General features: G+C 41.3%; 1 protein-coding gene across 1 annotated transcript; it reads left to right on the top strand.

The window, feature by feature from the left end:
* Positions 1–211: 211 nt before the first annotated feature.
* On the top strand, positions 212–1,607 carry LOC142169126 (non-functional pseudokinase ZED1-like). The gene has a single exon (XM_075230361.1). It carries the CDS (start codon positions 379–381, stop codon positions 1,456–1,458), a length of 1,080 nt encoding a protein of 359 aa, XP_075086462.1. The 5' UTR covers positions 212–378; the 3' UTR covers positions 1,459–1,607.
* The last annotated feature ends 21,861 nt before the right edge of the window (positions 1,608–23,468 follow it).

Genomic DNA, 23,468 nt, shown 5'->3' with positions numbered 1-23,468 from the left:
TTGAAAATAATCGATATATATATATACGATTCATATGATATGTGTATAACCGTGTATAATTTATATACACCGATTAGAAAAAAAAATAGTAAATACGACCGGATATTTTTGTAAAGATATCTTTCCTTTTTGAACTTTTGGCGTGTAGCATTCTAGACACCAATAAAACGCGTCATTTAGCAAAAACGAATATTTGTGTCAATGCAAAAGTACACAGCAAGTTGCTTCCTTTTCTTCTCCCCCTTTTCCCTAATATTTCAGCCTAAACTTTCACACGTTTTCATCTTGACCAAATGATCTTTTCTATACTTTCAATATCCCTCAACTATTTCTCACAACTTTTTTCTAAAAAAAAACTTCTTCAATCTCTCCATTTCCATGAACAATCTAGGCAAAAAGCTTCCTTTTTTACTTTCAAAAAAGGAAAATAAAAAAGAAAACAATGAAAAATCTCTACATTACTTCACAAATGGAAGTGCATTACTAAAAGAGCAGCTTTCTTTTTGCAATTATGGCCAACAAAAAATTCCCCTCAGAAGCTTCACTGCAGAAGAAATCATTACTTCAACCAATGGATTTCAAGAAAGTGTTGGCCCCTATTTATACAAAGGTAATTTTAATGAGAAAAAGTTGTTAGTAAAAAAATACGAGAGAAAAAAGAAAATGGATCGTCACGACCATGTTATACGTGACATAGTAATTTCCTCTGAAATGAGTTACCACAAAAATGTCCTTAAAATAATAGGCTATTGTTTAGAATTTGAAAGGGTAGCTTTAGTTTATGAATATTCACAATTTAGTTATCTTTTTAAACTTTTTTCACCTTCTTGTGAAAATTTCTTGACATGGGAAAAGAGAGTGAAAATTGCTATAGATGTTGCAAGTGTAATTCTTTATCTACATACTGAATTTCCAACACCAGTTATTCATAGGAATTTAACTTCTAGCAATGTAATTTTGGACCATAATGGTGTTGTAAAATTGTATAATTTTGAATGTTGTATACCACTTCCAATTGGTAAAGTAAAAGTACAAGATGATTTAATAGGGACAATTGGGTACTTAGATCCTGAATATGTATGGTCTAGTAATGTTACACTAAAATCAGATGTATTTAGCTTTGGTTTGTTTTTGCTTATGTTGTTAAGTGGGAAAGAAATTAGAATAAATCATGAGGGAAAATATTATACTGAAGATTATGGTTTGGTTTCTTTGGAGAATTATGCATCAATATGTGTTGAGAACAATAAGTTAGACGATAATCTTATTGATTCCAAGATTTTGCAAGTCGAACAAAAGAAACTAAAGGCATTTTTGAATTTGGCTTTGAAATGTGCTCAAAAAGTTGGTGAAGATAGGCCAAATATGATTGATGTTGCTAAAGAGCTTCAAAAAATCAAGAAAGGTGAGGTACAAGAATTGTTACCTACAATGGAGTGTCTTATTGCTTGGAATTGAAAATGTTGAAATTTATTTTGTATATTTTGTATATCTTTAATGTGAAGGTAGCTTAGTCTTTGTATACAAGTATACATCTTACATATGCCTCGTGTACTTGTTCGAATATTATTAAGGAATATAAACTCTTTCATGGTATCCGTTGCTTAGATAATAGCTCTCTCCTTATTGTTCCAACGCTTCCTTTTGTCCCTCATGTTTATCACTATCAAGTCCTTTTTTCATGGTGTCTCTTTAATGTCTCGATACCCAGGGGCTAATGCAGCTTAAAACTATCAGATTCAACTGAATCCAATACTTTCAACGCGAAACATCAATTTATGTTAGAAATTACTAAAATTATAGTAAATAGTATATATGAACTCATAACTCACTTAAGCTGCCTTTGTTGATATCTTATGCACTGAGTTGCTACTATAATTCTCTTGATAGACTAAGTCCAACGAATGTAGATAATAAACACTCCCTTGGGAACATGACAATAACCATATGTCTAACTCATTAGAATTAAGAGGTACAAAGAGACCCTAGGAACAAGAAGCAATAATAGATGAAAAATTCTTTTAATTTTGTACAGAGTAAAAATCTCAAATGAGATGAAAGGATTACATTAATTATCACCAATTGTAGTATTTGGTTAAAGCCCATTGGGGAGGGTTAACCATGTTGGCTAAGTAGAAACCATCTGACTTTACCAACCAATAACATATATCAGTCTGATCACCTTTTGCTTGTTTAATACATGTTATTGCATCATCAAATACATTAAAAGTTTTTTGTTTTGAACCCCACCCGAAATTACAATAAAAAAGAGTAGATCGAATTATATTCTCAAGAAATGAAAAATTCCAATTTTGCCCTGAAAGAAGTTTGTGAAATCCAAGATCATCCTCTTTAGATTTACAGTGAAATTCCAATGCCTTGGTGTTCTTTGGAAGAGCACTAGCAATATAGACATGATATGTCCTTTGTGAAATAAAATTAGCTTTTGTGACTTCAAGTTGAGTGAGGGACAACAAGAATAAAAATAAGATAGTTTTATTCATAGAATAACTTTTTTTCATAATACCTTTGAGATTCTTGCAATAAAAGAAGTTGAACATTTGTACTTATATATACTTGAAAATATTAAATGCATTTAACCCAAAAAAAAAAAAGAAAAAAGAAAATATTAAATGCATAAATCTTGTTCAGATTTATTGTGATCTAAGAGAGATTACAATGAAATGAAAAAAAAAATATCTTTTTAGGTTTTTAATTCTTTCACAATATATGTTGCTCGTTCGGGTTATAGGTCTCTCCTAATTATTTAAACGCTTTCTTTTGTCCTTCAAATTTATCATTATCAAGTTCTTTTCCATAGTTGCCCCTTTAATGCCCCTTTTGTTCTATCTCTCTCCTAAATAAATGAGACTTATTTTAGTGAAACATTAATGGTTCGCTCTATGAGTGTAAAAGTCGTCATGTGACGATTATGGCCTTCTGATTTGGATCGTGACAATTCTCTTAATGGACTAAGTCGAGTGAATACACGTAATGACCCTTCGCTTTGGATCATGACGTTAAATATCTATAAAACTTATTAGAATTATAAAGGGAAATAGAGACCCTAAGGACAAGAAAAATTAACAATAGATAAAGAATGTTATTAATTTTGTCAATGTAACAAAACAAAGATGAAAAAAAGCTTACAATAATTATCACCAACTATAATATTTAGTTAAAGCCCAATGGGGAGGGTTAACCATATTGGCTAAGTAAAAACCATCTGATTTCACCGACCAATAACATGTGTCGATTTGATCACCTTTTGCTTGTTTAATACATACTATTGGATCATCAAATACATTAAAAGTTAGTTGTTTTGAACCCCACACAAAGTTACAATAATATAAAGTAGATCGAATTATGTTCTCATGAAATGTAAAATCCCAATAATACCCTGAAAGAAGTTGGCGATTTCCAAGATCATCCTCTTTAGATTGACAATGAAATTCCAATGGATTGGTGTTCTGTGGGAGATCATTAGCAATATACACATCATATGTCCTTAGCTCAAGAAAATATTTTGTACCTTCAATGAGAGTATTGAAAGACAATAAGACTACAAAGAAGACAAGTTTCTTCATATAACAAGTCATTTTCACAGTAGGAATTCTTGTTATTGAAATAGGAGAAGAAAATGAATATTTTATACTTATAAATGAAAGTATCAAATGCATGCATAATAGCAATCTAAGATAGATTACCATTTTGACCAAAACTTTGACCAAATAGCTTGATTTTATCCTTGATCCTTTGGAATATACCTTACCATTTTGTAAATACTATTTTTGCTCATGTTGACTTTTCAAACAATCTTGGTATTGAAATTAGATTTATATAATTAAATATATGGATATGAAATACTTCAACAGAAATGACTACTCTATTGAATCGCATGGCAATCAAGTGTTTACTTAATCAGATTCCATTTTCATAATGTAAACCAATTGAATCCTCTTAATCTAAATGGTAAAAGTAGAAATGGTTTATTGTACCTTTCATTAGAATGACAACGATAGGATAATAATTTATGTATTATTAACCATATAATTATCCTTAATTACTTTATTACTCAGCATGACATAAATAATCTAGAGGAATTCATAAAGCACTATAGTTTAGAGCCTAATGTCACGTTCTTAGTCTTAAACTAAGCGCTCGTGTGGTACTTGATAACTCGCTCACGATCTTGTACAACTCGCTCACGATCTTTGTAGCAACTCCTATAGGAGGGTGCTACTTACGAAACAAAATTAATTACTACTTACAACGTTCAAAAGATATTAATTTAAAAAGACTTTCATAAAAATTTAGTAGCGGAAATAGGCCCATGCGATAAGGTTTAAAGTGCAATATTTTTGTTTATGAAAATACCCTTCGTAAAATTTCTTAATGAAATATAATGTCAAAGTATCAAGATAATGTGCTACAACCCTCTTGAATAATCAACACGTTAAAACAACTTCCTAACGAAATTATACTTTTCATTCGACATTACTGCAGGTTTGTGGTTTGTATTGTACATGAATTTAAAACTTGCGAGTAAAAAGAAAAACTATCACGACCCAAAATTCATTAGGCGTGATGGCACCTAACCCAACTCGCTATGTAAACCAGTTAACACCTATCCAATTTAATATGACTTATTAAGAGAAGAAATGATAATACAACTATTTAATAGAAACTTTCCAAGGACTAGTAGTACAAATCATGAGCATCTAGGATTAGAAATTGCAAAGCTGGTATGAAATAAATATACGATCTGTTCGAAAAATACATAAACAGATTTATACATTCCAAGGCTACCATGAACAAGAGGCAGCTACAACCGGAGTGCAGGTACATCTTCAAATCCAGCTCAGTCGATCTCAGCAACATCAGAAGTCGATATCTGCACGCAAGGTGCATAAGTGTAGTATGAGTACAACCGACCCCATGTACTCAATAAGTAACAGACCTAACCTTAAGTTAAAAGTAGTGACGTGCTAGAACAAAGGTCGGGTCCAATACTAATATCCCACAACAGTTCATAACATCATGGTACAAATAGTAAAAGAAGTATCTCAGAAATAAAATGTTCAGCTCGTTCACAGTTCCAGAAAATAGACATGTTTTTCGAGTATCTCAGTGAAAACCCAAATCTTTTACCGAAATTACCAAAATTATGAGTAAGTTTTGAAAACTGTGATTTTTTTCTAAAAATCCTCTCAACAATAAATAAGATGTTTCATTTTCACATAGCATGAGAAAAGTACATCTCTACGCCTACATGTCAAGATACAGGAAAAAACATAAATGTCACCAAAATCGGGTAGCAGTAGAAAATGCATCTCTATGAATGTATCTCAAGTACGCATGTCAAATGCAATGCATCTCAATGATGAGCTCATGTACTCGCACTCTCAGAGTACTCAATCCTACTGTCTCACATTCTCTCTCACCGTGCTCCATACTCATCACACCCAATCACTCAGCACTGTACAATACTCGTTGCGGCGTGCAACCCAATCCACATACATATAGCAATAAGGCCCATTGCGGCGTGCAACCCGATCCACATATATATAGCCATAAGGCTCGTTGCAGCGTACAACCCGATCCATATACATATAAATAATCAACTGTGCTCACTAGGAGTGTATGCAGACTCCGGAGGGGCTCCTTCAGCCCAAGCGCTATATCGTTGCGGTGTGCAGCTCGGTCCAACAAAATACAATCAATGTAATATGCTGCGGCGTGCAGTCCGATCTCATAATATCACTCTCACTCAGGCCCTCGGCCTCACTCAGTCATCAATCTATCTAGTCTCACTCATGGGCAAATGTCATGAAACTAGCTCGACAACAATGATATGATGTATCAATAACAACTAAGACGGAGATATAATATGAATGCATGAATATGACTAACTACGATATATCAATGAAATCAGTGAAATGTCAGCAAGAAACGACCACTATGGGTCCCAACAGTACTGGCATAATGCCTAAACATGATATACTTTATCACATGGTAAAAATATGGATATCCACAAAAATAGGACCATTATACAGTGCCATGGAAACAACAGAGTCCCAATTCATACGGTGCACGTCCACACGCCCTTCACCTAGCATGCGCGTCACCTCAATATCAATCATATAACACATATTTCGGGGTTTTATACCCTCAGCACTAACTTTAGAAGTGTTACTTACCTCGAACGAGCCAATTCCAATACCGAGCAAGCCAAGCGATGCTCCAAAATGCCATCTCGCGCGTTCCGACTTCCGAACGGTTCGAAACTAACTAAAAATAACTCAAATACGTCAAACAATACTCAAGGAAGCAATTCCAAAGGATAAGGATCGAATCCTTAATCAAAACCCAAAACCGGTCAAAAGCCCAAACTGGGCCCGCACCTTGGAACCCGACAAAATTTATAAAGACATCCCATTCATTTATGAGTCCAACCATACTAGTTTCACTCAAATCCGACTCCAATTCGATGCTCAAAACTCAAAAATTCACATTATGAAACCTTAGGCCAAAACCCTCAATTTCCTCTTTAAATTCATCAACCAATTGCTAAAATGAAGATAACTTCATGAAATATAACCAAAACCGAGTGTAGAATACTTACCCCAATTCTTGTGATAAAAATTGCTCCGAAAATTGCTCCATTCCGAAATTTATAGCTCTATATGTGATAAAAATGACCAACCCTCGAACTTAAAGCATTCTGCCCCAGCAGATTTCTCATTTGCGGATAAGTGGCCGCATCTGCGACCTTCGTTTTTGCGGAAAAAGGCTTGCATTTGCGAGACAGCCTCGACCGTCCAGTGATCGCTTCTGCGATGCTCAGAACTGCATCTGTGGTCGCGCTTCTACGCAAATCCTTCCGCATTTGTGTGCTCCCACCCAACAGTGCATTCTCGCATCTGCGCACCTGGCTCACTTCTGCGGCCATTGCACCTGCGCAATACCAGTCGCAGGTGTGAAATACCAGAACTAGCAGCTTAGCGAAAATCCAAAAATGCGATGAAATGATCGGAACCACGTTTGAAACTCACCCGAGCCCCTTGGGACCCTGTTCGAACATGCAAAGAACTCCCATAACATAACACGGACCTACTCGAGGCCTCAAATCATACATAACAACATCAAAACAGCGATTCGCACCTCATATCAAAATCTATGAACTTTGAACTTTAAATTTCCAAAATTTGCGCCGAAACATATCAAATCAACCCGAAATGAACCCAAATGTTGCACACAAGTCCCGAATAACATAACGAAGCTATTCCAATTCTCAGAACCACAGTCTGAATCTGATATCTTCAAAGTCAACTTCCGATCAAACTTTTAAACTTTCAAAACCTTTAAATTTCCATTTTCGCCAATTTGTATCGAAACCTTCTAGAACTACCCAAATGCAAGTCCGGGCATACGCCCGAGTCCAAAATCACCATCCGGACCTAACTGAACCATCAAAACTCTGTTCCGGGGTCAAATTCACAAAAAGTCAAACTTCGTCAACTCTTTCAACTTAAAGCTTCAACAATGAAATTCATTCTTCCAAATCGATTCCGAATAATCTAAAAACCAAAACCGACGATTAACATAAGTCATAATACATCATACGGATCTACTCATACCCTTAAACTACCGAGCGAAGTGCAAATACTCAAAAGGGTCGATCGGGCCGTTACAAAAACTAGTCTTCTCCTTTGTAAATATTTACAAGACAAAGTGTAAATTTAGCATATTACAAGACTTGGGTTATTAACACACCCTAAAACAGTAAAACAAATCACCAAATTTAAGTTACAAGCTTATGATTATGAGTAGGATAATTCAACTCATGTGGTTTAATTTTTCGTGAGGCATACGCAACAACTTTCCCTTCTTGCATCGGAAAACAACCCAAACCATGATGAGAAGCATCACTATATATCACACTATTTCCCTTCAATTACTAGAGTAAGTATAGGAGCTTTAGTCAATAAGGATTTAGGTTATTTCTTATAGACCAAAAAAATTTTAGACGATCCGGGTCCGGGGGCCAAGGCCCATGCGGAAAGCCTGGACTATAGCACATAAAAAATTGAGAATCGTGCGGAATTCTAGTTTAATGACCGTAAAATACCAAAACACGAATGACGGTCATGGCAAGGCAATGACTATTGTTCTTTAGTCGATATTGATGGGCTGAAAATATTTTAGGTGATCTGGGTCCAGGCGCACATGCACGAGGCGTGGGCTATAGCACACGAGAATTTGGGAATCGGGCGGAATTTGAGTTTTAGGGCCCTAAAACGCCAAAAACCAAGCAACGGTCAATGTGAGGTGGTGACTATTTTTCCTTAGGTCATTTTTGATGGGCCGGCAAAATTTTAGGCGATTCGGGTCCGGAAAACCGGACCCATGCAGGAAGTGTGGGCTATAACACACAGAAATCTGGGAAATCGGGTGGAATTCCAGTTTTATGGTCCTAAAACGCCAAAATATGAGTAATGGTCATGGATAAATAGTAAATATTATTCCTTAGGTCGTTTTATACTGGCCGGTGAATTTTTAGGCGATCCAGGTCCGGGCACCCGTACCCATGTAGGAAGCATAGTCTATAGCACACGAAAATCTTGGAATTTTGCGAAATTCTAGTTTTATGGCCCTAAAACGTCAAAAATGAGTAGCGGGCATGGCGAGGCGGTGACTATTGTTCCTTAGGTCATTGTTGTTGGACCAGCAAAATTTTAGGTGATCCGAGTCCGGGCGCCCATGCACCTGTAGGAGGCGTGGGCTATAGTACACAAAAATCTGGGAATTAAGCGAAATTCCAGTTCTATGGTTGTAAAACACTAAAAATGGAGGAACGGTCATGGCAGAGCGGTGACTATGGTTCCTTAGGTCATTTTTTATGCCCAAATAATTTTTAGGCGGTACGTGTCTAGCATCCCAGACCCATGCGGAACGCGTGGCCCATAGCACACGAAATCTGGGAATCTCGCGAATTTTTAGTTTTATGACCGTGAAATGCCACAAAATGAGGAACAGTTATGGCACGGGGTGACTATGGTTCCTTAGGTCATTTTTTATGGCCCCGAACAATTTTAGGTGATTGGGGCCCGGGGGCCCGGGCTTATGTGTAAGGCGTGGGTTACACACGAAAATATGAGAAATGGGCGCAATTCCATTTTTATGGCCATAAAACGCCAAAAAAGGGAACGGGCATGGTGGGGGTGGTAATTATGGTTCTTTAGGTCATTTTTGATGGCCTAGAAAACTTTTAGGTAATTCGAGTCCGGGGCCCCGATCCCATACGGAAGGTATGGTCAATAGCACACGAAAATTTGAGGATCTGGCGGAATTCCAATTTTATGGCCGTAAAACGCAAATAAACGAGGAACATTCATGGTGGTAACGACCCGACCGTTTGTTTTGAGCTCTAGCGCGTCGTCCAGTGGTTTAAGGCCTTGAGTATCTTCACTTCGGGTATTATGACTTGTACGTGTGGTCGGAATTGAATTTCGGGAAGCTCAGAGTTGAATTGGAAGGAAAATTCTAATTTCAGAAGCTTTAAGTTGGAAGAATTGACTAAGGTTTGGCCTTTGAGTAAACGACCTCGGAATGGGGGTTTGAAAGTTCAGTAGGTTCGTATGATGATTTTGGACTTAGGTGTTTGTCCGGATCGGGCTTTGGATGACCCAGGAGCGTTTCGGCGCTTATTGTGAAAAGTGGCATTTTGGAAGAATTTTATAAATTTGGGTTGAATAGTATATGTTATCCAAATCCGTTTGGGATTTCGAGCCTGGGAATAGCTCTGTATGGTGATTATGGTCTTAAAAGCGTGTCCGGATGTGGATTTGGAGGTCCGTAGGTCATTTCGAGGTCATTTGGCGAAAGTTGAAAATTTTGAGGTTTTGGGGAAGTTTGACCGGGAGTGGACTTTTTGATATCGGGTTCGGAATCTGATTCCGGAAGTTTGAGTAGGTCCGTAATGTCAAATGTGACTTGTGTGCAAAATTTAAGGTCAATCGGACGCGATTTGATAGGTTTCGGCATCGGATGTGGAAGTTAGAAGTTCAATAGTCCATTAGGCTTGAATGGATATGCAATTCGTAGTTTTGATGTTGTTTGATGTGATTTGAGGCCTCGAGTAAGTTGGTGTCATGTTATGGAACTGGTTGGCGTGATTGGACGGGGCCTCGGGTGTGTTTCGGGATGGTTTCGGGTCATTTTCCCCATGTTTTGCTGCTGCTGATGCTAGTTCTGGTGACCTTCATCGCGAACGTGTGGAGGCGATCGCATTCGCAAAGAAAGATTTGTGGGCTGGAGGAGATTGCTCATCGCGAACACGACACAGTATTCGCGAATATGGAGAAGAGCCTGAGGAACCTACACGAATATGAAGGGGCAGTCGCGAACGCATAGAAGAAAAGGGAGGAGCTTGGCCTGAGGCCATTTGGCCTACGCAAACGCGAGACCTACCTTGCGAACGCGAAGTAGTGGGGACGGAAGGTTTTGCGAATGCGGTGTGCAAAACGCGAACGCGAAGCAGATATTTTTGGTCCAGGGCTGTTTGGCCTTCGCGATCGCGAGGGTCATTCCACGATCGTGAAGAGGAAGGAAGTGGGCAGAGGGGTTATATTTCGGGACTTCGCCCATTTCTCTCACATTTTCATTTGGTTGGCCGATTTTTGGAGAGCTTCAAGGGGAGATTTTCATCAACTAACACAAGGTAAGTGATTACCACCTATTGCAAGTTAAATACTTAGATTATATAAAGATTGTAATATGGAAATTCATGGAAAATTAGTGAAAATTTGGGATTTTGGTAGAAAACCTAGAAATTGGTATTTTTGAATTTTGACCACAATTTTGGAAATGGAATTAGGAATAAATTATATATTTGAGTTCGTGGTGTTATGGGTAATGATTATCTTCGAAAATTTCTGGAATCCGGGCATGTGGGCCCGAGGGTGACTTTATCGACTTTTCGAGCGGAGTTAGAAATTAGTTATAAATTTATTCATTATGAGTATTAGAATATATATATTTATAGATTTGCACATTCATTGGCTAGTTTTGGAGCGACGGGCACCGGTTTGAGGTGTTAGAGAGGCCTTGGAGCCAGTTATGAAACTTCGGAACGAGATAAGTCTCCTGTCCAACTCTGTGAGGGGGAAACTACCCCTAGGTGATGTATTTGATAGGTGTTACTTGTTGCGGGGGGCTACGTACACACGATGTGACGAGAGTCCGTACGTAGCTAAATTCATATTATTGTTTTGGTTGACTTAGGTTCATGCCATGCTATAATTGTACTATACGGGTTATCTTTGCTCGTTTAATTCCTTTATTTCACATTACGGCTTGAGTGATAGACTTACTATTGTAGAGATTTGACGAGTTTCATGATTACCCGCAGAATAATTGTGTTCCTCTTATGGATTTTTCCCGCGCTATGCATTTTCATCAAAAGGTTTTCCTTAAAATTATAACTCGCACATTTATTCGTGAGTGAGGTCAAGGACCCGTTAAAAGTTCTTATTCTAATGGGATCGGTCAGTTCGCCTGGGCAGGATTATGTACCACACTCTCATGAGAGTGGGTCGTTCACCTCGGCAGTATATAATAGATGTATCTATGGTTCATGTCGTTCGACCCTCAGCAGTGCACAGATTATGATGGGATCGAGTCGTACGCCTCGGCATTTCTATAAAATACTCTCATGGAAATGTGCATAATATTTGACAAGAAGTAAGTGTATCTACGAGTCTTCTTGATTTGAATTATGACGACCTATCTGGTGAGGCCCATTATATATATAATAATCTGGGAAGGCGTGCGCTAGACCTATCTGGTGAGGCCCAGGGCCCTGGCACATACAGAAGGCGTGGGCTTTAGCACACGAAAATCTGGGAATTGGGCGAAATTCCAATTTTATGGCCGTAAAACGCCAAAATATGAGGATGGCGGGGCATTGACTATGGTTCCTAAGGTCATTTTTTATGACCCGTAAAAATTTAAGGCTATCCGGGTCTATGGGTCGGGGCCCATGCGAAAGGTGTTGGCTATACCACACGAAAAAATGGAAATTGGGCGGAATTCCAGTTTTATGGCCGTAAAATACCAAAAAATGAGGAACGGTCATGAAGGGTTGGTGGACTATAGCTTTATAGGTCATTTTGGATGGGCCAGAATAATTTTAGGCGATCTGCGTTCGGGGGTCAGGGCCCATGCGGAAGGCATGGGTTATAGCACACAAAAATATAGGAATCGTGCGGAATTCCAGTTTTATGACCGTAAAACGCCAGAAAGCGAGGAACGGTCATGGCGGGGCGTTGACTATAGTTCCTTAGTTAAGATTTGATGGCCCGAAACGTTTTTTGATGATATGGATCCGGCGGCCCGGCGCCTTGCGGAAGGCATGGGCTATAGCACACGAAAATATGGGAATCACACGAACTTTCAGTTTTATCGCTGTAAAACGCTAAAAAACGAGAAACGGTCATGGCGGGGCGGTGACTATGGTTCATTAGGTCATTTTTGATAGCTCGGAAAACTTTTAGAAGATCTGGGTTCGGCAGTCGGACGCATGCGGAAGGTGTGGGCCATAGCACACAAAAATCCGGGAATCATGCGGAATTCTAGTTTTATGACCGTAAAATGCCAAAACACGAGTATCGGTCATGGCAGAGCGGTGACTATTGTTCCTAAGGTCGTTTTTATAGCTTGAAAAAGTTTTAGGCGATCTGGCTCTGGGGGCCCGGGCTCATTCGAAAATCTGGGAATCAGGCGGAATTTCAGTTTTATGGCCGTAAAATGACAAACAACGAGGAACGGTAATGAAGGGGCGGTGACTATGGTTCCTTAGATCATTTTTGATAGCGCAAAAAAGATTTAGGTGATCCGAGTCCGGAGGACCTGGCCAATATGAAAGGCATGGGCTATAGCAAACGAAATATGGGAATCGGGCGGAATCCTAGTTTTATGGCCGCAAAACATCAAAAAATGTGGAACTTCCATAGGGAGGCAGTGGCTATGGATTCTTAGGTCATTTTTTATGGCCCGAAAATATTTCAAGTAATACGGGTCTGGGGCCCAGGATCATGCGGAAGGCATGGGCTATAGCACACAAAAATCTGGAAATCGGCGGAATTCTAGTATTGTGGCCGTGAAACGCCAAAACATGAGGAAAGGTTATGGAAGGAGGTGACTATGGTACCTTAGATCGTTCTTGATAGTTCAAATATTTTTTAGACAATCCGAGTTAGAGGGACCGGGACCATGCATAAGGTGTGGGCTATAGCACACGAAAATCTTGAAATCGTGCAAAATTATAGTTTTATGGTCGTACAATGCCAAAAACGAGGAACATTCATGGCTGGGCAGTGACTATGGTTCCTTTGGTCGTTTTTGATGGCCCAACCTATTTTAGGCAATCCGGGTCCGGGTGCCTGGGCCCATGCGCAAAGCGTGGGCTATAGCATACAAAAATTTGGGAATCAGGTGGAATTCCAGTTTATGGCCGTAAAATGCCAAAAGATGAGGAACGATGATTTCGAGGCATTTTTTATGGCACGAAAAATATTTAGGCGATTCTGGTTCGGGGTCCTAGGCCCATGCGGAAGGCGTGGGTTATAGCACACCAAAATATAGGAATCCAACAGAATTCCAGTTTTATGTCTGTAAAATGTCAATAAACAAGGAACGGTCATGGCAAGGCAGTGACTATGATTTCTTACGTTTGTTTTTCATGACACGGAAATATTTTAGTCGATTCGGCTCCGGGGGCTCAAGCTCATGCGGAAGGCGTGGGCTAGCATACGAAAATATGGGAATCGAGCGGAATTCCAGTTTTATTGCCGCAAAATACCAAACAATTAGGAACTCTCATGGGGAGTCAGTCACATGGTTCCTTATGACATTTTTATGGCTCGGAAAAATTTCAGGCGATCCGGATCCAGGGGTCGAGACCCATGCGGAAGTCGTGGGCTATAGCACACGAAAATATGGGAATCTGACTGAATTTCAGTTTTATGGCCGTAAAATGCATTAGTTTGTTTTTTATATCCCAAAAAAGTTTTAAGTGATCTGAGTCCGGAGGTTCGGGCCCATGCGGAAAGCGTGAGCTATAACACACGAAAAATATGGGAATATGGCGGAATTCTAATTTTATGGTTGTAAAACGCCAATACACGAGGAACGGTCATGGAGGGACAGTAACTAAGATCGTTTTTGATGGCCCGGAGAAATTGTAGGTGATCCGGGTCTAGGGGCCCCGACCTATGCGGAAGGCATGGGATATAACACATAAAAATATAAAAATCAGGCGGAATTCCTGTTTTATGGCTGTAAAACGGCAAAAATTATGGAAAGGTCATGACGAGGCGGTGACTATAGTTCCTTGGGTCATTTTGAATGGCCGAAAAAAAAATTAGGTGATCCGGGTACGGGGGCCCGGGCCAATGTGAAACGCGTGGCTGATCAGACACGAAAATATGGGAATGAGGCAGAATTTTAGTTTTTATGGTCGTAAAATGCCAAAAGCGTCAAACAGTCATGGCGGTGTGGTGACTATGGTTCCTTAGATTTTAGCGATACGTGTTCGGGGCACCCGGTCCATGCAGAAAGCGAAGCCTATAGTATACCAAAATAAGGGAATCGAGCGAAATTCTAATTGTATGGCTGTAAAACATCAAAAAATGAGGAATGGTCATGGAGGGGCGGTGACTATGGTTCCTTAGATCATTTTTGATGGTCCTAAAAATATTTATACGATTCGGGCCAAGGGACCCGAGCCCATGAGGAAGGCGTGAGCTATATAGCACACGAAAATATGCAAATCGAGTGGAATTCCAATTTTATGGCCATAAAATGCCAAACAATGAGGAACGGTCATGGCGGGCGGTGACTATAGCTCCTTAGGTCATTTTTTATGGCTAAACAATTTTTAGGCAAACCGGGTCCGGGGGCCTGGGCCCACACGGAAGGCGTGGGCTATAGCACAAGACAATCTGGGAATCGGGCGGAATTTCAGTTTTATGGTCGTCAAATGCCAAAAAATGAGGAACAATCATGGTGGAGTAGTTACTATGGTTCCGTAGGTAGTTTTGATGGCCTGGAAAAATTTATGCGATCCGACTCTCGGGGCCTGGGCCCATGCGGAAGGCTTGGGCTATAGCACACGAAAATCTGGAAACTGTGCGGAATTCTAGTTTTATGGTCGTAAAACGCCAAAAACCGAGGAACGGCCGTGACGGGGAGGTGACTATGGTTCTTTAAGTCCTTTTTGATAGCCCGAAAAAATGTTAGCCGATTCGGGTCCGAGGGCCCGAGGCCATGCGGAAGGCGTGTGCTATTGCACACAAAAATATATGAATTGGGCAAAATTCTACTTTTTAAGGTGGTAAAACGTCAAAAAATGAGGAATGGTTATGGCAGGACAGCTACTATGGTTCTTTAGGTTGTTCTTGATGGCAAAGAAAAATTTTAGGCAATTCAAATCCGGCGGCATAGGCCCATGTAGAATGCGTGGGCTTATGGCCATAAAATGCCTAACAACGAGGAACGGTCATAGCGGGGGTAGTGACTATGGTTCCTTAGATCATTTTTGATGTCCCGAAATTCTTTTAGGCGATTCGGGTCCGGGGGGCCCAGGGCCATGCGGAATGCGTGGGCAATAACACACAAAAATCTGATAATCAGGTAGAATATAAGTTTTATGGTCGTAAAACGTAAAAAAAAATGAGGAACGGTCATGGAGGAGCAGTGACTGTTCCTTAGGTCATTTTTGATTGCCCAAAAAAATTTAAGTGGTGAGGCCCAGGGCCCTGGCACATACAGAAGGCGTGGGCTTTAGCACACGAAAATCTGGGAATCTGGCGGAATTCCAGTTTTATGGCTGTAAAACGCCAAAAAAGAGGAACGGTCATGGAAGGGCAGTGACTATGGTTCCTAAGGTTATTTTTGATGACCCGGAAAAATTTAAGGCTATCCGGGTCTGTGGGTCGAGGCCCATGCAAAAGGTGTCGGCTATACCACACGAAAATATGGGAATTGGGCGGAATTGTAGTTTTATGGCCGTAAAATGCCAAAAAACGAGAAACGATCATGGCGGGGCGGTGACTATAGTTTTATAGGTCATTTTTGATGGGCCTGGATAATTTTAGGCGATCTGCGTCCGGAGGTCAGGGCTCATACGGAAGGCATGGGTTATAGCACATAAAAATATAGGAATCAGGCGGAATTCCAGTTTTATGACCGTAAAACGCCAGAAAGCGAGGAACGGTCATGGCGGGGCGTTGAGTATGGTTCCTTAGGCCATTTTCCATAGGTCATTTTTGATGGCTCGAAACAATTTATGTGATCTGGGTCCGGGGGCCCTGGCCTATGCGGAAGGCGTGGGTAATAGCACATGAAAATCTAGAAATCGGGCAGAATTCTAGTTTTATGGCCGTAAAACACCAAAAACGAGGAATGGTCATGGTGGGGCAGTAACTATGGTTCCTTAGTTCGTTCTTTATGGCCCGAAAAATTTTAAGGTGATGCGGGTTCGGGGGCCTGGCCTATGCGGAAGTCGTGGGTTATAGCACATTTAACTTAGAGAATCGGGCAGAATTCCATTTTGATGGCCATAAATCTCCAAAAAAACGAGGACCGTCATTGCGGAGCGGTGACTATGGTTCCTCAAGTCGGTTTTGTGCCCCAGACAAATTTTAAGCGATTCGGGTCCGGGGGCCCGGGTCCATGCGGAAGGCGTGGGTTATAGCACACAAATATATAGGAATCAGGCGAAATTCCAGTTATATGGCCGTAAAATGCCAAAAACAGAATGAGGAACGGTCATGGAGGGGAGATTACTATAGTTCCTTAGTTAATATTTGACGGCTCGAAAATTATTTTGGCATTATGGTTCTGGGGGACCGACGTCATGCGGAAGGCGTGGGCTATAGCACATGAAAATGTGGGAATCGGGCGAAATTTCAGTTTTATCGCCGTAAAACGCTAAAACAACGAGGAACGGTTATGGCGGGGTGGTGACTATAGCTCCTTAGGTCATATTTTATGGCCTAAAATAATTATAGGTGATCCGGGTCCAGAGGCCCCGGCCTATGCTGAAGGCGTGTGCATCGGGCTGAATTCCAGTTTTACGGTAGTAAAATACCATAAAATGAGGAAAAGTCATAGCGCAGTGACTATGGTTCCTAAGGCGGTTTTTTGTGGCCCAAAAATATTTTAGGCGATCCGGGTCTGTGGGCTTGGGCTCATGCGTAAGGTGTGGGCCATAGCACCCGAAAATATGGGAATTGGGCGGAATTCTAGTTTTATGGCCGTACAACGCCAAACAACGAGGAACGGTAATGGTGGTGCGGTAACTATCGTTTCATAGGTCATTTTCGATGGCTCGTAAGATTTTAAGGTGGTCCTGGTCCAGGGGCCCGGGCCCAGGCAGAAGGTATGGGCGATAGCATACCAAAATATGAGAATCAGGCAAAATTCCAATTTTATGGCCGTAAAATGCCAAAACATAAGGAACGATCATGGAGGGATGGTGACTTCTGTTCCTTAGGACATTTGTAATGGCTCGAAAAAATATTATGCTATCCGGGTCCGAGGGCATAGGCCCATGTGGAAGGCGTGGGCTATGGCACACGAAAATATAGGAACCGGGCGGAATTCCAATTTTATGACCGTGAAATGTCAAAAATCGAGGAACGGTCTTGGTGAGGTGGTGACTATGGTTATTTAAGTTTTTTTTTATGGCACAAAAAGTTTTTAGGCGATCCAGGTTCGGGGGCCCGGGTTCATTCGGAAAGCGTGTGCTATAGCACACAAAAATATAGGAGTCACGCGGAATTCTAGTTTTAAAGGCCGTAAAACGCCAAAAGTGAGGAACAGTCATGGAAATGCGATTATTATGGTTCCTTAGGTCATTCATGATCGGAAAAAATTTAGACAATTCGGGTCCAGGGGCACGAGCCCATGCAGAAGGCGCGGGCTATTGCACACAAAAAAATGAAAATCCGGCGGAATTTAATTTTTATGGCCGTAAAAAACCAAAATCGAGGAACGGTCATGGCGGAGTGGTGAATATGGTTCTTTAGGTCGATTTTGATTGCCCGAAAAAATCATAGGCGTTACGAGTCCGGGGGGGGCTGCCAATGCGAAAGGTGTGGGCTAGCACACGAGAATCTTGGAATTGGGCGGATTTCAAGTTTTATGGCCGTAAAACGCCAAAAAATGAGGAACGGTCATGAAGGGGTGGTACCTATGGTTTCTTAGGTCATTTTTGATGACCATAAAACATTATAGGTTATCCGAGTCCGGGGCCCGGGCCCATGCAGAAGACTTGGGCTTTAGCACAAGAAAATATAAGAATCAGGAGAAATTTCAGTTTTATGGCCGTTAAACACCCAAAAACGTGGAACGGTCATAGCGAGTGGGGTGACTATGATTGCTTAGGTACTTTTTGATGGCCCAAAAAGTTTTTAGGCGATCTTGGTCCACGTTCTCGGGCCCATGCAAAAGGCGTGGGCTATAGCACACGAAAATCTTAGAATAGAGCGGAGTTTCAGTTTTATGGTCATAAAACACCAAAAAACGAGGAAAGGTCATGGAACGGTGGTGACTATGGTTCCATAGTTTGTTTTTTATGGCACGGTAAAAGTTTAGGTGATCCGGGTCTGGGAGCCCGGGCCCATGCGGAAGGCGTGGGCTATAGCACATGAAAATATGTGAATCTGGTGGAATTCAAGTTTTATGGTCGTAAGATTCCAAAAAGGAAATAGGAACGATCATGGTGGGATGGTGACTATGGTTCATTAGGTCATTTTGATGGCCTGAAAAAATTTTAGACGATCCGGATCCAGGGGCTCAGGCCATACAAAAAGTGTGGGCTATAGCAGACGAAAATATGGGAATATGGTGGAATTCTAGTTTTATGGTCGTAAAACACAAAAAATAAGGAACGGTCATAGAGGGGCAGTGACTATGGTTCCTTAGGTCGTTTTAGATGGATCGAAAACATTTTAGGCGATCCAGGTCCGGGGGCTCAGGCCCATGCGAAAGGTGTGGGCATAGCATACGAAACTATGAGAATACGAAATTCTTGTTTTATGACCGTAAATCGCCAAAAAATGAAGAATGATCATGGCAGGGCAGTGACTATAGTTTATTAGGTTGTTTTTGATTACCTGGACAAATTTTAGGTGATTTGGGTCCAGGGGCCCAGGAATATGCAGAAGGCATGGGCTATCACACGAAATATGAGAATTGGGAAGAATTCTAGTTTTATGGACGTAAAACGCCAAAAATAGGAACGGTCATGGCGGAACGGTGACTATGGTTCCTAAGGTCATTTTTGATGGCCCAGAAAAATTTTAGCCGATCAATATCCGAGGGTCGGGCCTATGCGAAAAGCGTGGGCTATAGGACATGAAAATATGGGGATCAGGCGGAATTCGAGTTTTATGACCGGAAAACGCTAGAAAATAAGGAACGTTCATGGCTGGAAGGTGACTGTGGTTCCTTAGGTCGTTTTATGGTCCAAAATGATTTTATAACATCTGGGTCCGATTGCCCGGGTCTATACGGCAAGCGTGGGCTATAACACACTAAATTTTGAGAATCGAGAGGAATTCCAGTTTTATGGCCGTAAAAGGCAAAACAAATGAGGAACGGTCATAGAGGGGCGGTGACTATGGTTCCTTAGATTATTTTTATGGCCCGTAAAATTTTTAGACGATCCAGATCCGAGGGCTCGGACCTCTACGGAAGGCGTGGACTATTAGCACACGAATATCTGAGAATCAGGCGGAATTTTTGTTTTATAATCGTAAAATGCCACAAAACGGGAAACGGTCATGGCGGGGCGGTGACTATGGTTCCTTAGGTCATTTTAGATGGCTTGGAAAAATTTTAGGCGATCCAGGCCTGGGGCCTGGGCCCATGCAGAAGGCGTGGGCTATAGCATACGAAAATCTAGGAATCTTGCAAAATTACATTTATATGGTAGTAAAATGCCAAGAAAATGAGGAACAATCATACGGGCAGTGATTATAGTTCCTTAGGTTATTTTTGATGGTCCGAAAATCTTTTGGTGATCTGGGTCGAGGGGCCTGGGCCTCTACATAAGGCATGGGCCTCTACGTAAGGCATGGGCTTTATTACAAGAAAATATGGAAACGGGGCGGAATTTGAGTTTTATGGCCGTAAAACGCCAAATATTGAGGAACGGTCATGGCATGACAGTGACTATGGTTACTTAAGTTGTTTTTGAAGGCCTATAAAACATGTAGGCGATCCGATTTCAGGGGCCCAATCCTCTACGGATGACGTAAGATATAGCACACAAAAATCTAGGAATCGGGTGGAATTCAAGTTTTATGATCATAAAACGCAAAAAACAAAATTAGGAATGGTCAATGAGGGGCGGTGTCTATGGTTCCTTAGGTCATTTTTGATGGTCCGAAAAACTTATAGGTGATCCAGATCCGGGGGCCCGGGACTCTACGAGAGGCATGGGCTATAACACACGAATATTTGGGAATCAGGCGAAATTCCAGTTTTATGAACGTAAAATGCCGAAAAACGGGAAACGGTCATGGCGGGGTGGTGACTATGGTTTCTTAGGTCATTTTTTATAGCCCGAAAAAGATTAAGGCGATCCGGGCTCGGGGGCCTGGGCCCATGCGGAAGGCGTGGGCTATAGCACACGAAAATGTGGGAATCAAACCGAATTCAAGTTTTATGGTCGTAAAACGCCAAACGAAAAGAGGAACAGTCAAGGCGGTACGGTGACTATAGTTCCTTAGGTCATTTTTGAATGCTCAAAAATTTTTAGGCGATTCGAGTATGGGGGCCCGGGTCGATGCAGAAGGCGTGGGCTAGCACACGAAATATGGGGATTAGGCGGAATTCCGATTTTATGGTCATAAAATGCAAAAAACAAATAACTGACATAGAGGGGAGGTGACTATTGTTCCTTAGGTCGTTTATGATGGTCCAGAAAAATATTAGGACATCCGGGTCTAGGGACCGAGCCCATGCGGAAAGCGTGGACTATAGCACACAAAAATATGGGAATGAGGCAGAATTTCACTTTTATGGCCGTAAAACGCTAGAAAACGAGAAACGGTCATGGTGGGACGGTGACTATGGTTTGTTAGGTCATATTTGATGGCCCTGAAAATTTTTAGACAATATGTGTCTCAGTGCTAGGGCCAATGCGGAAGATGCGGGTTATGGCACATGAAAATCTTGTAATCGGGCAGAATTCCTATTTTTATGACTGTAAAACGCCAAAAAATAAGGAACAATCATGGTAGGGTGGTGACTATGGATCCTTAGGCCATTTTTGATAGCCCCGAAAAGTCTTAGATGATACGTGTCCATGGGCCCGCGCCCATGCGGAAGGCGTGGGCTATAGAACACAAAAATATAAGAATCGGATGGAATTCCAGTTTTATGATCGTAAAAAGCCAGAAAACGAGGAACGATCATAGCAGGGTAGTGAATATGGTTTCTTACATCGTTTTGATAGCCCAGAAAAATATTAGCCGATTCGGGTCCTGGGCCCATGCATAAGGTGTCAGCTATAGCACACAAAGTATGGGAATCAAGCGAAATTCCAGTTTTGTGACCATAAATCGCAAAAAATGAGGAACAATCATGACAGGGTGGTGACTATGGTTCCTTATATTATTTTTTATGGTTTGAAAAAATGTTATGCGGTCGGGGTCTGGAGTCCCTGGCCCATGCGGAAAGCGTGGGTTATAGCATCTGAAAATATGGGAATCGGGCCAAATTCCAGTTTTATGGCCGTAAAATACTAGAAAATGAGGAACGATCATGGTGACTATGGTTCGTTAGGTAATTTTTGATGGACCTGAATAATTTTAGGTGATCCGGATCCATGCGTAAGTTGTGGGCTATAACACACAAAACTATGGGAATCAGGCAAAATTTCAGTTTTGTGGCCATAAATTGCCAAAACACGAGGAACTGTCATGGTGGGATGGTGAGTATGGTTCCTTAGGTCATTTTGATAATCAAAAAAAATGTTATACGATCGGGGTCCGGAGTCCCATGTCCATGCGGAAAATTGTGGTCTATAGCACCCGAAAATATGGGAATCAAGCGGAATTCCAGTTTTATGGCCGTAAAACGCTAGAAAACAAAGAACGATCATGGCGGAGTAGTGATTATGGTTCCTCAGATTATTTTTGATGGACCAAAAAAATATAAGCGATACGGGTCCGGGCCCTTGCGGAAGGTGTCGGTTATAGCACATGAAAATTTGGGAATTAGGTGGAGTTCCAGTTTTATGGCCACAAAATGCCAAAGAACGAGGAACGGTAAAGGTAGGGCAGTGACTATGGTTTCTTTGGTCGTTTTTGATGGCATAGAAACTATTCCGGGTCCAAGGAGTCGTTCCCATGCGGAAGGCGTGGGATATAGCACACGAAACTATGGGAATCGGGCGAAATTTCAATTTTATGGCGTTAATCGCCAAAAATGAAGGTACGATCATGGCGTGGCAGTGACTATGGTTCCTTAGGGCATTTTTTATGGACCAAAAAATATTTATGCAATCCGGATCTTGGGGCTCGGGTCCATGCGTAAGGTGTGGGCTGTAGCACACGAGAATATAGGAATCGGGGCGGAATTCAAGTTTTATGGCCGTAAAAAGCAGAAAAGGAGAAACGCTTATGGCGGCGTGGTGACTATGCTTCCTTACGTCATTTTTGATATCTTGGAAAATTTTCGGTGAACCGGATCTGGGGGTCGGGCCCATGCATAAGGCATGGGCTGTAGCACACGAAAATATAGGAATCGAGGCGGAATTCCAGTTTTATGGCCGTAAAAAGCAAAAAATGAGGAACAGTCATGGAGGGGTCACTATGATTCCTTAGGTCATTTTTGATAGTCTGAAAAAATGTTATGCGATCCGGGTCTGGGAGCCCGGGCCCATGCGGAAGGCATGGGCTAGCACATGAAAATATGGGAATCATGCGAAATTCCAGTTTTATGGCTGTAAAATGTCAAAAAATGAGGAACGGTCATGGTGGGGCGGTGACTATGGTTTCTTTGGTCATTTTTAATGGGCTGAAAAATTTTAGGCGATCCGTGTCTGGGGGCTCGGGCCCATGCGGAAGGCATGTTATATAGCACACAAAACTATGGAAATCGGGCGGAATTCCAGTTTTATGGCCGTAAAATGCCAATAAATGAGGAATGATCATGGCGGGGCAGTGACTAGGGTTCTTAGGTCATTTTTTATGGCCCAGTAAATTTTAGGAGATCCGGTCACGGTCCCGGGCCCATGCGGAAGACGTGGGATATAGCACACGAAACTATGGGAATCAGGCAAAATTCTAGTTTTATGGGCATAAATCGCCAAGAAAATGAGGAACGGTCATGGTCGGCCAGTGAATATGGTTCCTTAGGTTGCTTTTTGTGGCCCTAAATATTTTTAG

Source organism: Nicotiana tabacum, chromosome 14 (assembly GCF_000715075.1).
Source record: "Nicotiana tabacum cultivar K326 chromosome 14, ASM71507v2, whole genome shotgun sequence".
NCBI classification, from domain to species: domain Eukaryota; kingdom Viridiplantae; phylum Streptophyta; class Magnoliopsida; order Solanales; family Solanaceae; genus Nicotiana; species Nicotiana tabacum.
Note: the sequence above shows the minus strand (reverse complement) of the source record. Positions and strands in the feature narration are given on the sequence as shown.